The sequence below is a fragment of the Osmia bicornis genome, chromosome 8 (assembly GCF_907164935.1).
Source record: "Osmia bicornis bicornis chromosome 8, iOsmBic2.1, whole genome shotgun sequence".
NCBI lineage: Eukaryota > Metazoa > Arthropoda > Insecta > Hymenoptera > Megachilidae > Osmia > Osmia bicornis.
In genome coordinates, this window is record NC_060223.1 from 8,559,219 (window position 1) to 8,578,378 (window position 19,160).

The window sequence follows — 19,160 nt, forward strand, 5'->3', positions numbered from 1 at the left end:
TCAAAGGATATTCAACACATATGTTGGCAATGATAATGATTCCCTATAGAACCGCGATCGATAGAGATTTTTTCTTCGGTCGGTTTCAATGGTTCCCTCGACGGCGAGAGAAAGCAACACCGAGGGGTTGGAAAGAAGTAGCCCTTTGTAACACCTGCCAGGCGTCTCTGGCTTGGTTCGATCGACCAACGAACCAACCAACCAACCATCTAGCCAGCCAACGCTAGGTAGCCGGAAAGAGGTCACCGCAAGCAGAGCCGCCACTCTTTTTCCCTTCTTCTCGGTGGTTCGCTCTCTTCGTCCAGCCTGTTCCTCTTCACGCGGCCTATTTTCGCGAAAATACACGGAGCGCCGCATGAAAAGCGGCCGTTGCAGCGAAACAGGGACAAAGAGGAACGAGAAACATAGGCTGGATGAGGATGAGGTGGGCGAAGAGGGAAGAAAGGTGCAGCAGGGGTCGATGCGAGCCAGCCTGTTGGAAAGAGAAGCTGATACCTAACGACCGCGCCACGAGGAATGGAAAAAAGATCTTTTGTCGAGAAGTGCGCGCCTCCCCCTCGTGTAACCATCCAGCACACGTATACACACCCTCTAACCACCACCCCCCCGGACCCACTCGTAATTCCCGGGGAAATAGGGTTCACGTTTCGACGAGAGCTCGTCCGCGCACATATCTCGTTTCTACCGTGCGTATTACTGCGCACTCTTCTACCCTTTACCCTCTGCCCTCTCGCCTCTGCAACCCTTCTTCTTCTTCTTCTTCTTCCTCTTCCTTCCAACGCGCACCATTCTGTTTTCGCGAATTTTCCCTGGAATCTCGGTCGATGACGATGCACACGTACACACGTTAATTTTCTTTTCTCCTATCTCTCCGATCGTATCGTATATCGCGCGATTAAAAAGGTATCGCGAAAACGCCGTTCGTCACGCTGGTAGATTTCTATTCGAGTTAAATAACAGTAATGACACGGCAACGAAGGAAGCAAATAATTTTAGAGCCGTTCAAGTGAGACACTTTTCTCTCTTGCGAGAGTTTCTACCCAGATCCAGGTGTCAGGGAAAAAATTGAATACGTCGTTGCATCGAAATCGAACGTCACACGGGTTGAAGAAAAATCTGTCCTTCGGTCACGGTGTGTTTTGCAGGGAAATCTTCTTCGAAAGAAGCCTTGAAACTCTTGGTCGCTCCAATTACCTTTACTTCGTTTACGCTTGGCCTAATTACCTTTATTTCGATTACGATCACTCCACTTACAACGGCCGATGAAAATTCACAGGATTTCGTTCCACTTTCGTTTGCGTATTTTTAATTTGAAAACGCGCGAAAATACGCAAGTCGCTGAAAATCGTGATTACGGTTTGCTGTTGCTACGTTCGTTGCTGGTATTCAGAGGTTCAGCAATACATCGAAATGCAACGAGAGATTTGCACGCATTGTACGCGTAGTACATCTTCCATTCTCCAGGACGAGGGAAGCCTCGTGTTTCCAACGCGTTTTCCAGCATTGTACGGGCGCATGGAACTCAGCCGCGAGCACGTGCGATGAATAATGGCAAAACTAATGACACACTGAGGGATTCGGGACAGCAACGGCACGAAATAAAGCCCGGGTACCATGGATGAGAATGGACCGTGACTTTTCTTTTACCTTCTTCTCCTCCGTCTCTTCGCGTCTGCTCGTATTCGCGGGGGACGTTGTTAACGCGGAAGGGTTGAAACAATACGAGACGTATTCTTTCTTTCTTTCGTTCGGCGAAGTTGAAGTACTCGGTGTTTTTTTCATCAGCGGACCCCGTCCTCGACGTGGTTGCTTTTTGTTCGTCGGACAGGATCATGGAATAACGAACGGGAATGCTCGAATACCGGCGGCTTATCTTTTCTTTCTTCTAAATCTCGATTTAAAGTCTGTATCGTATTGTTATTCTTTATTCATAAAAGCGGGGTTGACTGAAAGGAACCAGATTTATTTTACTTTCCCCTTCCAACCGAAAATTCAAGTACTATAACGAGTTCATCTCGACGAATGTTCGATTCTCGATCGGTGTCGCGAGCAGGAGGAAAATTGAAGCATTAATGCGGCTAAAATCGTACACACAATTGAGCCGAGTTTTCCGTAGTCGAGGTGCTCTCATTTCCACTGTTCGACACGAATTGATTCGATATTCGATCGACAGACGTCGCGCGATGACGCAAGCCACCCTTTGAAAGTGCTTTTCACGCAAGTGAAACGCCTGGCTGCCTGTTTGTCGCTGGAAGCCAACTTTCCCCCGTCCCTATTTTCCGGTGAACGCCTTTTCATTCTTCTCCTCTTTCGCCCCATTTTCCCGGTACCAAAACTTTCAACTTTTCGAGAAGTTTGTTGGCGAAACGATCGAGCGATCCAACGGAGCGCGCACTTTTTCTTTTTTGCCTTCGGAGAGGGAAACTCTTTTCTTCTTTCCAATTTTCCAAGGGTAAAGACTAATCGTTTTATTTTAATTCGTTCAGGCAACAACCTAACGGCACTCTTGTCATAATCGCGAGCAAGTTCATTCTCAACTATCAATCTCGATGGAGTAAAAAATGCGCGAGGTGTTCGGTAAAGGGCATCGCAAGGAAAAGTGAACGCTAGCACTTGAAACGATCGAGAAACGGTGTATATAAACTCGAGAGAACTAGCTCTAACGTAATCTTTAATGGTCCCTTACGCAACGAGGCGTCGAGGAACGGTCAATTCGATTTGATTCGATTCCGATTCCACACGGTGCAAAAGCATTTTTTTTTTTCTCCCCTCTCGTCACGAAATTCTTCGCACCTTTGCGCTCCGCTGGCGCAAAATCGTCGCGATTATCAGCTCGTGAACCGTGACGAAACGCGTCATCGTTCTTTCGCGCGTTCAAACGTGCACCACTGAACTGGAACACACACAGCAATACGTGTTTCCTATGGTGTATATTAAAAACGATTTATACGCGATGGAATTGAACGAAAAAGCTGTATCTCAACGTCTCCTCGCCGTACAATTTCTCTTCTTTAACGATTTACCAGCTTAGAATTTGTTGCGTACCGTTCGAATGTTAGAAAAGACGAGGCAAACAAAGTAATATAAAATTTTACTGGCTGAAGATAAAAAAAGGATTTTCACAATTTATAGAATTACCTTGAATAACCTTGGAAAATCTGCTATCAGGTCATCGTTCTTGCTCCTCATCGAGCTAAAATCCTGGGTAAAAAAGATTCATGATGCACAGGTTAAAAATGTTGCCAGTAACCTTGAAATGCCTCTGTTACGCCCACACTCGTTGAAGAAGGCAGAGCTCGCTGTTGGTTCTTTCGAAATCTTACGAAATTCGCTTGAATCGTTTCAGTTTCTTTTTTCTATTTTTAAGCAATCTCTATAGATAACGCTTGTTTTTAATGTTTCTCTCTTTTTCACCGTACAATTTGAAACACTACCGTCGGCCATAAGTAAAATATTCAGGTTTCTATTTAAGAAACGCGATCGTTACGATTTCGAATTTGATAACGACCTTTTTCCACGCCCCCGGGCATTGTTACACGGCTAGAGCGTGGATATGATAACGGTTAGAGTCACGAAAGGTTCGAAGGAACATCCGGTCAATGACCTCTATTTTGGGTTCGCTTTAAACTCCCCTCGGAAGAATGGGTATTCGATGCAAAGCTATGGTGCACTCAGATCAACCGGTAGCTCGAGTAACATGCAAATTTATTGAAATATCTTTTCGAACAGGCGTTTGGTAACTGTCCTGAAAAAACAAAGAAAAAAATTCACGAATGAAGAAGAAGAACGATTTTTGATTTTACGTTTGAGTTCGCTGTAATCTACTCTAACTCCTTATCAGTAGGGTATAATGAATTTTAATTAAACAATTATAAAATTTGAAATATGAATTTCATCATTGTTTGAACGGAGGGAAGAATAAACGCGCGTGTATCGTTCCGTCGTTCAAAGACGATAGGAACGAGATGAAACGGACCGCGGCGGCGCGGCGCGCGTTTCAAGAGTAGGTGGTGTGCAGGAGGTGGAGGTGGAGGCGGAGGTTAAAATCGTGGTCGAAGTCGGAGGTCGTGGTAGGGGAAGGTACGCGTAGGTAGTAGGAGAAGGTTGTGGTAGGTCGCGGGAACAAAATGGCCGATAGATGGTTGCCATGGTAACTTGACGGGCGGTGCCGAGAAGTTTCTTAGAGGCGGAGCTTTTCAAACTCGGCGGCCATTACTGGTCCCCACTCTGACAAGTATCGCCGTCTGCCGGTTCAATTTCAAACTGGTGAGCCTCGTTTCCCCGCGCTTTTACAACTTAGGATGCGCTACGAAGCTATTCGAATCGCTGGGAAACAATTTTATTTTTAATCAATTTGGTGTACCATTTTTATGACACACGTATCTGTTTTGTTAGCTAGATTTTCAATCATTTAAATGATTTCATTTTTAAGTATAAAATTTTGAAAGTAACAAGGGAATGGGAAAGTATGCGAAGTGAATTGGTGATGAAAAGTCGCGGTCGCTTTTATCGGGAGCAATCGACACATTGATCGCATTTATTAGGCCGACCTTCAATTAGCGATCACTCGCGGTCGCGCTCGTTCCCGGCTCCCTGGCGTCGAATTTATCGCGTTAACGAAGCCCCGAAGTAAACCGACCGCGAGAATCCACCCTTCCCTCCTCTGACCACCCTTTCGACACCGTTACTACTCCTGATTTATGAATAATGGATATTATTAATCAGCCTTCCTTTTCCATATGCGACGATTTAAACATAGAACGAAATTTTCCAATATAGAATCTTATGCCCCGTAACTTAATCTTTTCGCGATTCAAATTCGAATGTAGGTCGCCCATTGGAATCGGTTGCGAACCGAAAAATAAGGTTGAAAATAAGGACGAAGGGGTCAGAGGACTGTCGTGAATATCGTTTAAGAAGCGAAGAACAAAGCGCGATCGAATGTTGGCGGGGGCGGCAAAAGTCATCGAACCCATCGCAGTCGCTTAAACGAGTAAACGTGTTTGTTGCAGATCCTCGTAGAATACGACGACGTAGAGTGGCAAAGGAGAGAATGGTTGTCGCCACACAGGGACGCAGTGTTCTCCTTCTTTCTGGTGGAAAAAGGACTATATTGGGCCGAGCGACCTGACCCCAGGCATGCCAGTCTCATCGCCATCGATCACCACAATCACTCGAATAACAACCTCCATCACCACCATCACCACCATCATCATCGTATCAACGGGAAACCCCTGAGGGGTGCCACCGCTGTCGCAAATACTGTCGCCTGGCCTGCTCTTGTAAGTGTGTCAAATACTCTTCTCTTCTAATATGCAAAATATCGTGTCCGAAAGAAATCGAAACTCTCTGTACACGCGTGTATAACGTGTAACGTACGTGGGTAGCGACAGACTTGAATGAACAGCTTCTTATTTTTAGACGAGCAGCCGTTTAACGTTAGTCCTCGTAACGTTTAATTTTAGATGACCGGCCTTTGCTGCGTTCAAAGTTTATTCAAAGTTAAAATACAAAATATATATATCCGTGCAGCATAACCGTATTGTTTGGATACAAATGGAGAGAATGAATTATGCTTTGACATTACTTGCAGACGTTTTATCCCCTGGTGGCGCGTGCAGAATTGCCAGAAGACGCGATGCCTCTCGAATTCATGCAAGACAGGAGGTTGGACTTTGTCGATTACTCGAAACTGAAGCCGTTCACCGTGAGTATCCCATTTATGTAAATAGTAAAAAGATAGAATTTCGTTGGAACTGGTTCAATTTTTCTTTCGACGATTGACTAACCGATAAGGCGCGATGAGATCGTTAGCCGATTAAGTAGCACGCAAGTTTTCCGGCAAACCCGAGCAAAGCCACTTGACAACTAGAAACTTAGTTCGTTAGAGCAGGAAGGAAACTTGGGAGCAAGTTTCGAGGCTGTTGACCTATCCGACAGCCCTCGGGGAACTGTTGCCCTGTCTGCGAGCAAACCGTGCTCGAACGATGGTGGTTTTGTTCGGTGATGGAAACTCTTCGTGTATAGGTCATCTAAAACTCTCTTCCATCCTGATGATTTATTCATTTATTATTCTGGCTCGTTACAAAACTTTCGAGATTGCATTTATAATAGCTCGATACGCTTTCTCGATCGATTTTCCTGCAAAACTAAAAAGGTGGACGCGGTCGTGGAAGAGGTAGGCATGAAAAACGATATAATCGATCGAGTGGATGGTTGTTCGTTCGTCGGCAGGAACGATTCACCGTGCTGGAAAAAGTTTTTACGTTCGACCGGGTGGGCGAGGATGCGGGGAATTGTTTCCAAGTAATTAAACTAGCGGAACTTTTACCGTTAAAAGTTTTCCTAGCTGGCGGGGGATTGTAAGTCGTTCAAGCTATACAAGTTTCACGAACACTGTGGTCAGCTGGTTAGGTATTAACTCTTTCGATGCTATAAACTGCTCGACGAATGGGTATCGTTCTATACGTAACATTGTTGCGATAGATTCCTTAACGGGTTAACTTTTATGGAGGTCACCGACGATCGTTGGAAAATTATAAGTAGACAGCAAATTGAAAGCCTCAATTTAAAAATTAACCATTCGCGTCACGGGTTGACGACGATTCGTTTCGTCGATAACATTGGGGTCAGTAGAGATTGCCGTTGCACGGTCATCGCTCTTCACGCGTTTCATTATCGATTTCCTGATAACTGCAGCTGCACTTTCCCTTCGCTGTAAAGAAGCGGCTGGGAAAAAGAAAGAGAACGGTGACGAAGAAGCGCACCGAAAGAAACGGGATAGCAAAAAGAAGACGTAGGAAGGTTTCGAGAAAAAGAAAGAAAAGGGAGGGATGGCGAAGAAGTAACAATGGCTGAAAGGTGTTGTGCAGCGATAGAAGAAAGGCTAAAGGGTAAAAAGAAATATTCGCGGGCGCGTTAGAAAAATAAAGAAAGAAGGAGAAGAAAGTAGTGGTAGGAGTAGAAGAGTGGCGGGTCGAAATTGGTCGGTCGAGGCGCAAAAGAGCGACGAGTCTGCTGACCCTGAACTATAAATGCAACGGGTTCTTTCTGCCGGCTGTTTCGGGGCGCATAGCAATCTACTCGCATACCGAAGGAGGCGTGTAGACGCGTCGCGACGCCACGAGAAAGAAGCGAACACGTGGATTCGTTCGCGATTCCTACGGAGCCTCGTCGTTTCTTCCTACCTTTTGCTCTTGTTCCACCCTGGCCAGCTGCCGGTTTGTCGACGACTCACCAGCGTGCTCCAACATTGGCGAACGTTGGAGAACGGCCAACGCGAGGCGCCAACATATTCCCGTTCTGCCTAACGGTCCTTGGCAAACCTTGCGAGACAAGCGACACCGGCCTTTACATCAGTCTTTCTCCTCTCTCTTCTAACCCTTTCCTTCGTCGACATCTTCCCAATCCTATCGCTAGGGGTTAAAATTTCAACGAAGAACAAAGCTGCTTCTTAAACGACGATATTGCGTACACGTAACGTCGAGGAAATCGTCGACGGTCCTCGTAGAGACCGTTAAGTGCTGCCGACGTCTTCGGTAACAGCGTTATAATTGCCGTTATATGACTGCCATTATCGTGCATCACCGTCGTCATGCCTCGGATCGTGATTGCACAACGTGTCTGACGTAACGACGCGATCCTGACGTAAGGGAAACACTGACGCAACGTTTCCTCGCATGTTCGTACATTGTCTTCCCGTGGAATATCAGCGGGAATCAAGTCAATGGAACAATGCGTTCGCAACGATTCTATCGATTACCGAACCACTCTTGTTCCGCTAATTTATAATTGTGTTAAAAAATTGTTCATCGTCGCATTTTTCCTTTCGCGCGTTAAAGTTAACTCGTCAATTATTTCATCGACGCTTTGTTCCACGTCGTTTGTCAAGTCGGATCGATCGAACCAGAGAGAATAGTCGGGGAGATAAAATTCATTCCGTCGATGAAACGCAGAACTGTAACGAACCGCTGTCGAGGAAGAATTAATCGTTCAATTAGAATGCAAAATATCGCCTCGAGCAAGACCGATTTATTGGTGGAGAGCGATAGATATCGGCGTATCTTTCGTTTCGAAGAATGAAATGTGGTTAAAAATTCAGGAAATATATTGTTGTTCTAATTGTTTCAAGAAATATATCTCTCAGTTGATTATTCATCATATGATAACGAGGCTTCAACCGAGTGGTCGTTTTTGCAGCAGGACTGGGAGCTGACAAAGGGCTCGGTACCTTGGGCGAGCGCTGTCAGACGATGGGCAGAGATGCAGGATGGACAGAGGATCTTGCTGACCACGCCGAGTGTCCTGGTTGGTTTCAGGGTCGAGGTTTATCGGGCCGAGGGCACCACACAATGGTACACTGCCGTCATTGTCGGCTACAACGAGTCCACCAAGGTGAGATTCGCCCTCCGAATTCTCTTTTCATTAACTAAGGCCTTTGTTTCAATTATGAACTGGTTAGTCGATCCTCTTTCTCTATCAGACTACCTCGGTCAGGTATTCAAAGTAATACCATATAATGGGAATAGATAATAGAATCTCGAGGTAACTTTCACTCGTAATGAAAAGGAGTCGATCGAACGATTAACGAACGAACAAGAGGTTGGTTGGTTAAATTTTACGCAAGATACGCCGTCGTCGATCGGTCAAAGGCGTTGACAGAGAAGGCTGCGATCGTGACACTTCTTAACGAGCAGTCGTTCCATCGGATGCGATGGCTGGGACGACCTTTTAACCCTTAAATTGGCAGATACGCCACGACAGAGATTGCCAGGTTCCTGCCGTTGGGAGCGAACCATCTGCCTGCGCGATCTATAAATTGCTCGTGAAAAAGATTTATCGCCGTTCGGAAGTGGCTTGATGTTTCAATCGATCGCCCTCGAGTATTCGGGTCGACGGCAAAACGAACGATGCTTTCCCTGTTAACGTATCGTCCGTAGACGTCTCCTGCTAAAAATAAACCAAGCTTCTTTAACATTCGACAACTTTGCTATAATCGTCGGAGAATTCGTCACAGGCAGCTGGTCCTAACGAATCAATGTATGGTTTAATTGATTCGATGTAAAATAAATCGTTCGAACGACAACGCGAACGCGTTCGACCCATTTAATTATTGCTCATTCACGCTGGCTGCGATGCAATTTCAGGACTTGACTGTCACCGACGACACAGTTCTCGAGGATCACAACGAGGACCCCGGTTTAGTACAAATGCGGCTGATTGGCGACGGAGGTGAGTCACGAATGACCTTCGCGATGAATATTAATCCAGAATCGCGAATCATTCTCTCCACGATGGGATAGATAGAATGATTTTTCTGTCTCGATATCCTCTGAAGGATAGCTCGTTCTGACAGGCGATCTTCCTTAACTTTCATTAACCCTTTCGTTGCAAACGACCTATAAACTGATTGTAAAAATCTTGATCGCGTCAAATAATTAAAGGTCAATTTCTCTTCAATTTTTTTCTCATATTGGAATTCGATAGTATCGCGTGTCCCTTTGATAAAAAATAAAAAGGAAAACGAGAAAGTTCGAATAACGGTGTCAACTGAATCCTGTCCCTTTTTCTCACTTTTTGCAGTGGTGGAGAGCATCATGAGAGGCGAGGTCGTCGGCATGACACCGAGGAGGTCGAGGTCATCGACTGCTCTGACGCACGCGCTTGTTGTGGTGAGTGAAATGCAATTCCGTTCTATTATTAAATCGCTATGCAGTTTACGACAATAAACGGTCGGAACAGTGTGTCATACCGCAATTTTCGTTTTCTCTGTCGACACTGTTTTCGAGTTCGGGAACACTAAATCTCTGTTGACCGCGATATTGGTATCGGGCGAGAGAAATTTCCAAACTGGCTAAAATTTGAGGACAGAAATTAATAAAACCGCTGCTCGTCGACCGATGACTTGTTAACCGGTCTTCTACGGTTAACGGGTTAATACCTGTTCGACGATCGTGACGATCGACGGTTTCGAGTCACGAATCGAACGGTGCGATAACCCCGCGCAAGTAAACATGTAACTCGTGTAAAGATAACTTCCTCCCACTTAGGCTACCGTCTCTTTACTATATTTTATTCTAACGTATTCCTAGGATAAAAACTAGTTCGTAGACTTTGAATGTTCTATCTTTAGCCGGTGATTTAATTTTGCAAAAGGTATCAGTAAAACTTTGGACGAGTGGAACTTAGTAAAAAAGTCCTTGGCTTGACGGTTTCGCGCCTATAAGATAATGAGCAAGGTAACTTTCGACGTGTCGGACCACGTGTTATCACCTTATCGTTCGTTACCCGTGAACTCGCGATGTCTTTATTTATTCATTTCGTCATTAAGTATTTTGCTATGTACATACAGACGAATCCTAACAGGCTAGGATTAAAAACAGAAACATTGGAGAGCTAGTAGCAGGGGTGGCAAACGAATCGAGTGTTTCCCTTTAATGCGGGAAATCAATAAAGTCGTGTTTGCGGCACCCTCGAGCTTTCAGGAATCGGGAATAGAGTCCGTTGCTACCTTTGCGGCCGACTTCCGTTCGACGCGAACACGATTGCCCCACCTTCTTCGTGTCCTCTTCGCTCGATTTCCTGGCCAGACGCTAGTCGAACATACCAGACAGAATCTTTTCGATCCACACGATATCCGTCAACGGTAAATTCATGTTTTCATTGATTCTTGCATTTCTTTCCCTCTCTCTCTCTCTTTATAATTAAACGAAGCAATTGATGCAAATGTAAACTCGTTAAATTGTGCCTCGAATAGGATAACGAATCTGACTGGTGGAAAGTTGGTTGAAGGGATTAATTTAGAAAATTTGAAGAAATTTGTACGGGGTTCGCAATCATGCTAATTGCAGGAACGATCGCGGAATCGGTCGAGAAGTTGCCGATTGAACTGGAAAGCGGAGCTTTGGAAATGGTAATCAGAAGTCAGTTTTCAAAGTAACTTTGGTCTCGGTCGCAACAAGAGCGAAGCGTTAACCCCGGTTCCCTCCTTCTATCCTGCGCCCATCGTTTCGACAACTCGAAACTTTCTATCGTTAGCGAAGTAATTCTCTGAAAGTTTCGAATCCGACGTTGGCCGGAGTCGCCGGCGTCTGCACATACAGTTATTCCTTCTTTGAAATTTCTTCGTGTCCCGGGAAGAAACTTTCACGAAGAACTTCCCGAATTCTCTTCGTTCGGGTCGACCTTACAATCTCGTTAATGCGAGAGAAACCTCATCCAACCCCGAAACGCCCTCTCCGCCGGTCCTGTCGTTCATAAATCATTTTCTTTCCTTGAAACCCGTGGCCAGCTTACGATTATAACGAAACCTTAACCCTAACTTCGTAAAGTTTCAAACGTTTCTTCTTGTCTAATTCTCGCGGGACGAGAGAAAAAAAAAACAGAAGAGATTCAGAGAAATAGACGAAAGTCTGGAGCATGTTCGTTGGTAACACAGTCTTTAAAGTGGCTCTAATGGGCGTTTCGAAGAAGCATCTCGAAACTGGAGAGAGCAAGTTCCATTACGAGCGAGCAGTCGCTGGCTTAATCCCTTTCGGCGAGTTTTCGAACTCCTATAAGCCAGCTCGGAAACTTGCCGACTTACGGCTGTCACGAATTCCGCCAACTTTCCACGCACTCTTCGAACCAACTTCCGACAGCCGACTCGTTAGGATAGCACCAAGATCTTGAAAATTTACCAAAGAAACTTGCCTACCGTTGTTCGACCACCTTAACTCGCTTGTAAACCTCTAACGATAGTTTAACACGCGCCAGCTTCGTAACATTGAAAAATTTATCTCGATAAAGCGTAAAACGAGATTAGCGTTAATTGAACGAGAAGTCGATAATTGAAAAAAATATTTTGTCTTTCAAGTGTACCGTATCTGGTCGAATCGGTAGAGTTGGGAGATAAGCAGAGGAATTTATAGAATCGCTTATCCGAGGAAGACGCTGTTATTTTATCGGTTCGATTAATTTCTCAAGGAGAAGTATTTCATTTTCTTGGAAGGAAAGAAAAAGAAACGAGCTACGCGATGACAGATGTAATTTTTATCACGAACAAGTATTCTCGAAGGTTGCACAACGTATCATCGGATTGTTATCTGTAGTAAAGTGTAAAAATTATACAAGATAAGAAAATGATTACGCGGTTAGTCATAATTAAACCCTCGGAGTCTACGAATTCACCGAAGGACGTTCAACCATCGTTCTTTCACGATCGCAACAGTAGAATACAATCTTCTTCCCTTGCATTTCCGCCCTCGACAATATCGAACCCCGTGAAGGAACTCGGTCTACGGAAACACTCGCATTCCCTGTACGTGAGAAAAGGGGATAAGAGAGATCGGTAGTTCCCCTAGCAGTGGCTCGTTCCTCGTGTTTCTCATTAAATTCACCAACAGCTTCTTTAAAAAGAGGCCTCGAAGCGAGACCTGGCGTCGTTAATAAAACACGTTGCGAAGGGAAACGCGACGCTTGTTTTCCTAATCGGGAATTCGTTCGTTCAATTGAACCGCATCGCTCTAAAGACCGAATCACCGAAACACCGTCGATGAACGGATCGATTGGTCCGAATGTAAATATCGGGCAAACGGGTCCCATTGGAGAAAATTTGGCCGGTCGCCAATATATCTGTCGGACTCGCTCAAGTTCACCTGGAATGTCCGGCTCGTAAACTTTCCTCTTGTTTCTATCCGGTCGTTCGTCCCTTATCCCGTTCCTCGCTGCCATTTTCATCGGCCTCGTCTCATCTTTATACTCGGCTGGATATCTAGCCGCTGCGAAGGGTCGTTCAGCCAATAGGGGTGGTTGGCCGAGTGTACGACGAGCCGGCAGCTCTCGAAGAAAAGGATCGGAGCCTCGTGGCACGTGGGAGGACGAGCTGACAGGGGTTGGTCCGCGCGTGAGCGAGAACGATCAGGACATCGGCGAAAGGGAGAAAGATGGTCGAGGCTGGAAGAGAATGAAACGGGGATGGGAGGGAGGGAGGTAACGAAAGGAGGGGAGAATGCAGGCCTGGGGGTTAGAGTGGCAGAAAGAGAAAGGCGTAGAGGAGAAATGGTAACTCGAGGGATGAAAAGAGAGAGACGGGTTGAAGCTGCGAACCCAGAATGGGAATCGGCACTCGAGAATGGTAAAAGGGGGTGCGTAGCGTGGAAAGTAGGTGGGGCAGGGGTGGGTGGCTGGCTGGCTGGATGGGGTTGGGGCGGCGGTCGGTAGCTGTATTGATTCTCGGGCAGGTCATGCTGGTGGGGGTGTTGTCGACAGTGGGGGGGTGGCTGGTGGTTGGCGCGAAACACATCCCTGCCCGGCCAGAGCTAACGCAAAACATCAGCCTGTAAATTGGTTAATTTCGTTCCCGAACTATCTGAAATTCCGGCAAGTTTCGTTTCGCCTGTCTACGCTGAAGCTTGCATCCTTTGCTATTCAACTGTACACATTGCCCGATGTTCGTTCAATTTGCTAACCCATGGAACAACTTCCTCTTCGACGTTTTATTCTGTTTACGTTAGGGTGCGACGATCGCGATACAATTCAGGTTGAAAGGGGCACGGTGCACGCGAACGATCGTGCAGTCTGCCGGCTGTGAATCGTTGATCACCACGTCCAGGAACCACTTGGTTTTACCATTTATTACGTATCGACGGATATATCGCCGCTTATTAACACATCGAAGGTCGGACGTCTAAAATTAGACGCTACCAAGGCTGATGCTAGACGATTCATCGTTTAAACAAATTTTCAAGTGGAAATAAAAAAGATACAAGTACGAGGCGTTATAGCCTGATAGGCTATAGATTTTTAAACATCGATTACCCCTTTTCGAACATAGAATCGAGCTGGAATTCGGCCTGGAATTCCTCGAATCTATCAAACTGCCGACGATGCCTCCGTTCCTTTGTGTGCGACTCAATTTCGCGGTAATTAAATTTGCATCGGAAGTTTCATGAAAGTTTAATCGCGACTACGGGCCCGGGAGATGTCGGCTTCTACTAACGTTCGACTATTACGCTCGAGGAGAAGAAGTAATTCATTAAAATTCGTCGATACAAGAGGTGGAAAGAAAAGAAAAAAAGTAAAAAAACATTCGATGGAAAGACTCGGTAGAAAATTGCATTAATCGCGATACCAACTACCTTACCCTCAGTCCAGCACGCGTTTACGAATAAATTATTCAGGCCAAAGTGCCCCGGAGAATTTCGGTGCCGCGTCTCGCCAACTTTTCACCGATTATATTTGCGTTTCAAAACGCTTATCGTTTTCTGAGCGTTCCTAATTAACGGAGCAGCTAGCACGGCGCGGAAGTTTTGCGTAAAAGTTTCAAGAACCGCTTCGCATAAGATTGTTCTTGTAAACAATCGAAAACACTTTGTTCGAGCGAGTATAGAATTTTCAAATTGGTATTTCCATCGAGCGAAATTGCTTCTGAGACGGATAGTTAAACGAGACAAGTGAAATAGTGCTTCGAAAAGCGTGCACTCGAGAACTTTGTCTCGATTATTAGTTCTGCTCGTCTTAAGGAGTTACACGAAACGTTTCGCGCGAATTAACCCTGCAGGAGAGTCTTAACGATTCGATCCAGCCACGTCGGAGCTGACGGAGCGAATCACGTCACAGCCGATCTTCCGCGTTTCCACGAATCCAGCGTTATTTTCGAAGAGCGGAGATGGTAATGCCGGAGGTAGGATCATTTATTCCGTAGCATCCCGCGATAGATGGGGTTGACCCTGGCAATTTCTCCTTGAATCTCTCGTGGCGGAGGGTTGTTTGTCGCCCCTCCCTCGCGCCGACTCTCTCAATATTGTTGACGCGCGCGGAGGGTTGGAATTGCACGTGTACGTTGGTCGTCGGTGTGCTCTCGTGCAGCAGTCTGCTTGATTCTGTGTAGGTTACGTGTAGGTGTGCGCGCGTGTACACACACATTGATAACGGTAAGCACGTAGCATTGGCTGGCGCCAGAAGGCCTTCATCGCCCGTTCCACCTGTTTGTGCTGGAGTTTCCCCGCTTGGAAACTTTCAGTTCCCAACAACAAAGTTCCCGACTGGCCAAACTACTCCCGAATGACGTGCCGGATCGATACTTTGTAAGCCGCATAAATAAAGCCGGCACGCTCGTTCGCCGTACCTTCCGCGTTTCATCGTCTATGCATAGCAGTCTCAGTCTCATTCTCCTCGCGCACCACTGCCTAACCAATTTGCCGTTTTATCCATCCTGGAGAAATCTGAATTTCGGCTGAGTTTGCCACACACGATTCAACCGCGCGACCGCTAATTAGCGTCGAATAATCGTCGAAAAAGCAACTTGTTCTTTATCAAATAATGTTGTAATATATTGGATCGTGCTTTCGGTGGTCTCGGAAACGTAGGGTTTAGAATTCAAAGAATTCGAGAGACGAGGGTCAATGACTTTCGAGATACCGGAGGAAGTGGAGGCATCCTGGCGCGCATAAACATAAGGTGCCGTCGATACTTGACGATTGCACGCGTCCAGAGGATCGTTCTCGTAATATTTAAACGGAAAGCAACCGAGTGCTTTCACTTTTTATATTCTTCACGCGTTTTCTCGCGATTATGTCAGAAATGTAAACGTCAAGGTAGCAGCGGTGAGAATTCGAGAGGTTGAGGTCAACGACCGTTTCTAGATGTGGGACAAAGTAAAGGCGCGAGTTCCTCGAGGGCACGACTTACACCAGGAAGTCTGAAACGACGTCAAATATAAGGGGGTTAAGTGTGACAAATCTTTCTTATCGTTGCCCCGATGAACGATAAAGTGCGATCGATCGACGAGTTTTCTCGTTGCACGATCGAAGAGTTTGGCGAACGTTGGTCGGCCGAAAATAGCGGGGCTCCTGAACGGTATCGATTGCCAATAAATTCCGCGCGCACCCGTGCCCGGCAAAGCGTAAAGGTAGCCGTTTCGTTCACGGTCCGCCAGTTCACAATGGGTTTCCGCGTGCAATCTCGACTTCTGTTCGTCGCGTGCACCCGTACATACACGCTACTCGTAGATTAGCGTGCGGCAGTTTCTCGCAGGCCAGATTCGAAAGGAGGAGACGCGGTTCGTTCGAGCTCGAACGATGCGAACTTGCTCCAGATACCATCATCGATTCGTGAGATCTCGGAACAGCCAACCACAAAAGATCCTCTTCATTCTCCACTCTCTTCTTCTTTCCTCGCTGCTGCGCCGGGGACAGAAAGCTTAATAAATCTTCCGTCCGATTCCGACTGTGGGCGTAATGTTATGCAAACGATCGTGACGTTAGCTCGACGCGAAAAATTATACTATCAAATCGCTTGCCCCGTTCAATTCGACGTTCGAACGGTATTTTGATAAATAAAGTCGATCGCGTTAGACCATGGAATTGGTGATTTTCGCCAACGTTTGCAATCGTTATACGATGAGTAAATATTTATAAAACAACAGAACGGTCACGAATCGTTCTCGTGATCGTTTCCGGTGGTGCTCTCGAATCGAATCGGAGCGGAGCATCCTAGAGAGGGCGAAGATTGCGAGTAAACAAGGTTGCCGGAAAGAGAAAGCAGGATGGCAATAACGGAGGCGTACGAGGGCGAGAGAGAAAGAGCCCCGACAGTTTATCGGGTATGCATCAACGAGCCACGTTTGCAATATTATCGTCGCTCGCGTGACGCTCCCGGTTTTCGAAGGCGGCTGCTCGTTGCCTAGGGTCTCGAGATGGGGGTCGCGGCAACGGATAAGAGGGGAAAGGGTAGAGTATATCGGCTGGATAGTCCCGGCGAGAAGAGTAGAGGGGAGCGGTGTGTGGCTGGGCGGACGATGCGAGGCGCGCGGAGTGGTGGATCGTCGAAGCGGCGAGTGGTGGGGGGGAAAGGACGTGAACGTAGCTCGGAGGCTCCAGTAGACGGCAGCACTGCGGGGCGCGCGTATCGTACTTCGTGTCTGATCGTCTGCGCGTTTTTGTCTTTACACTTGTCGACTCACCGTCGTCGTCGTCTCGAGGGTGAAGGTGCCCCCACCCTCGCGGCTCACCCCACCTGGAAAGATTTGTCTATTGTTGCCGTCGTGCCGTGCCGTGTCGTATCGGCGCGTACGAGTAAGTGACGCTTCGTGCCGGTGTTTTATCCGGTGGGTTCGGTGCTTTTTTTCCCGTTCGATTTTCGAGTACCGAGTGCTCCACGTTCAGGAACACACGCGAGAAGGGTGCACGAAAGGGTTGGAAAATAGAAAGTAATAGAAAGAGAGAGAGAGAGCTAGAGGGGAGGTGGAGAAAGAAGAAGGTGATATTTTGTGATAATACCATCGGAGCTGGACCACGAAAAGATCGACGATTCGAGATGTGGCGATCGCGGCGGTTCGCTCTGAAGTTTGCTGCGCGTCGCTTCAACGCAAAGATTGCCGGGAGTTTCTTTGCTAATTTGACCAGTTCGTCGGACGGTAGCGGTGTTGGGCGGGGGCTGAGGTGTCAAAACCGAGGCTTTTGCTCGAACGTTTACGTTTAAATCAACTCGGATTGTCATCTTTGAATTCGTTTTTCACGCGAGTTGTGCGTTTTCGCGGATTTCGCGCGAGCCAGCCATATTTGACGCGCGTACGATCCGATCAGACCGCGGTGGAGTAGTTTGAGGTTATACGACTCGTGTTCGCTGTGTGATTTCGAATCGCGGAAAGAAATTGTGATTTACCGGGATATGTATACCGAGTCGCGAGTGAAATGCCCTCTGAATTGGCAACATTCCCGTATGTAGTGCTCTCGAAAAGACGCCACCGCGTTCCTAAGCGACCAGAGTACGGTACATCGTGTCGAGCGTGTCGAAAAGAAATAATCCGTTACGTTTCATCGTCCATCGGTATTGGCCGTTGTCGAACGGCAATTCAACTATCGATAAAACCTCGATCGTCGCGAGAATCGTTCGATCGATTTCGGGAAGGTCCTCTTCGAGAGGTCAGTGGATATCGAAGATGATTGTTGCAGTGAAGGAGTGAAGGGAAACGCGTCGTCTCAGGAAGATTCTCTAAGATTAATTTCGTGAAAAACATATGTTCGTATCGGTTTACTCGTGGCGCGTATCTAAATCGAAGCCGGCGCTCGGCAAAATGGTTGTGTGCTGTGTCAAGTAAGTGAAAGTCAAGCGCGACGGACCGCCATATTTTTCATGGATAAACGTGCACCACGGTGACCGGCTCGAACTGGTTTCACTCCCACCACCTCCAGCGCCACGAGACGTAAGTGTTTCATCGTTTCAAAGATTCTTCTCTGATTGCCACCTCCGCCTTTAATGGCGGATTTCACGCGATTACCTTATCAAGCCATTCGGGAAAATGGAACGTGATCGCAATAGAACATTGAATTACCCCGTTTAGAATTTTCCTTTGCATCCCCGCCATCGCGTGGCATGCCGTGCATCGCGAAACCAGACGCGCCGCTTAATTACCACGCGATGCTTATCGCTCGACCGCGTCAATTATAGCAGCGATATTAAAACACGGCCCGCTCGACAACGATACATGCCTCCCGAGGAATTCTAATCGCCTCAGGTTTCTCGAACAATGGGAATGCGTAATTACTCGCCAGCTCGTTTACCGGTTCAAGGAAAATTGGTAATTTACAATTAGCAGTTTTGCACTTTCAAAAATCGTTCCGAATCGTGCGTGATCTCGATTCATAATTATGATCAAATCGAAATAACTTGAAAAACACTCGTGACACGTTGGAAGTCTCCATCGTTTACCCGGATAATGTATGCAAAAGCATAGCTTGTTGTAACTCAAGAAAACCGGTGTGTAGTAAGAGAACATACCACTTCCGCGTCGATTGAAAACAGCATTAAGGCGACACTCGAGATAACACCGAGCTACAATTTCTCACTTGCAACAAGAAAAATAGACTTAACTTATTTCACACTCCTCCCAGTCGATAATTATTATCCACGAATCGAGTAATATAATCCTTTCGGTTCTAAACAGTAGACACTGGTTGCAATGAAAAACTGAAAAAGGAAAAAATTTTGACTTTTCCTCCTATCTGGTGGGATTCTGCCCCACTGTGCGTTACGTTGAAACTTTGTAGCCATACCGTGGATCCATTATACACGCGTGATAGGGAGGAGAGTGAAACGGGCGAAAGAGGAACAAAGAGGAAAGGCGAACGAGTCGGTGGAATGGGAGAAGAGGGAGACGGAACTATATGGTATAGAACGGA

General features: G+C 46.6%; 1 protein-coding gene across 5 annotated transcripts in view; it reads left to right on the forward strand.

The window, feature by feature from the left end:
• Positions 1-19,160, forward strand: part of LOC114873724 (serine/arginine repetitive matrix protein 2) — a 151,993-nt gene that overhangs the window by 18,181 nt on the left and 114,652 nt on the right. For 4 of the 5 annotated variants that reach the window (XM_029182352.2, XM_029182348.2, XM_029182350.2 and 1 more), the window contains exons 2-6: positions 5,013-5,282; positions 5,594-5,707; positions 8,200-8,394; positions 9,147-9,231; positions 9,583-9,671. In XM_029182352.2, the coding sequence (XP_029038185.2) occupies positions 5,013-5,282; positions 5,594-5,707; positions 8,200-8,394; positions 9,147-9,231; positions 9,583-9,671 (753 nt within the window). The remainder of the gene's footprint in view (positions 1-5,012; positions 5,283-5,593; positions 5,708-8,199; positions 8,395-9,146; positions 9,232-9,582; positions 9,672-19,160) is intronic. The other variant, XM_029182349.2, reaches the window with a different exon arrangement.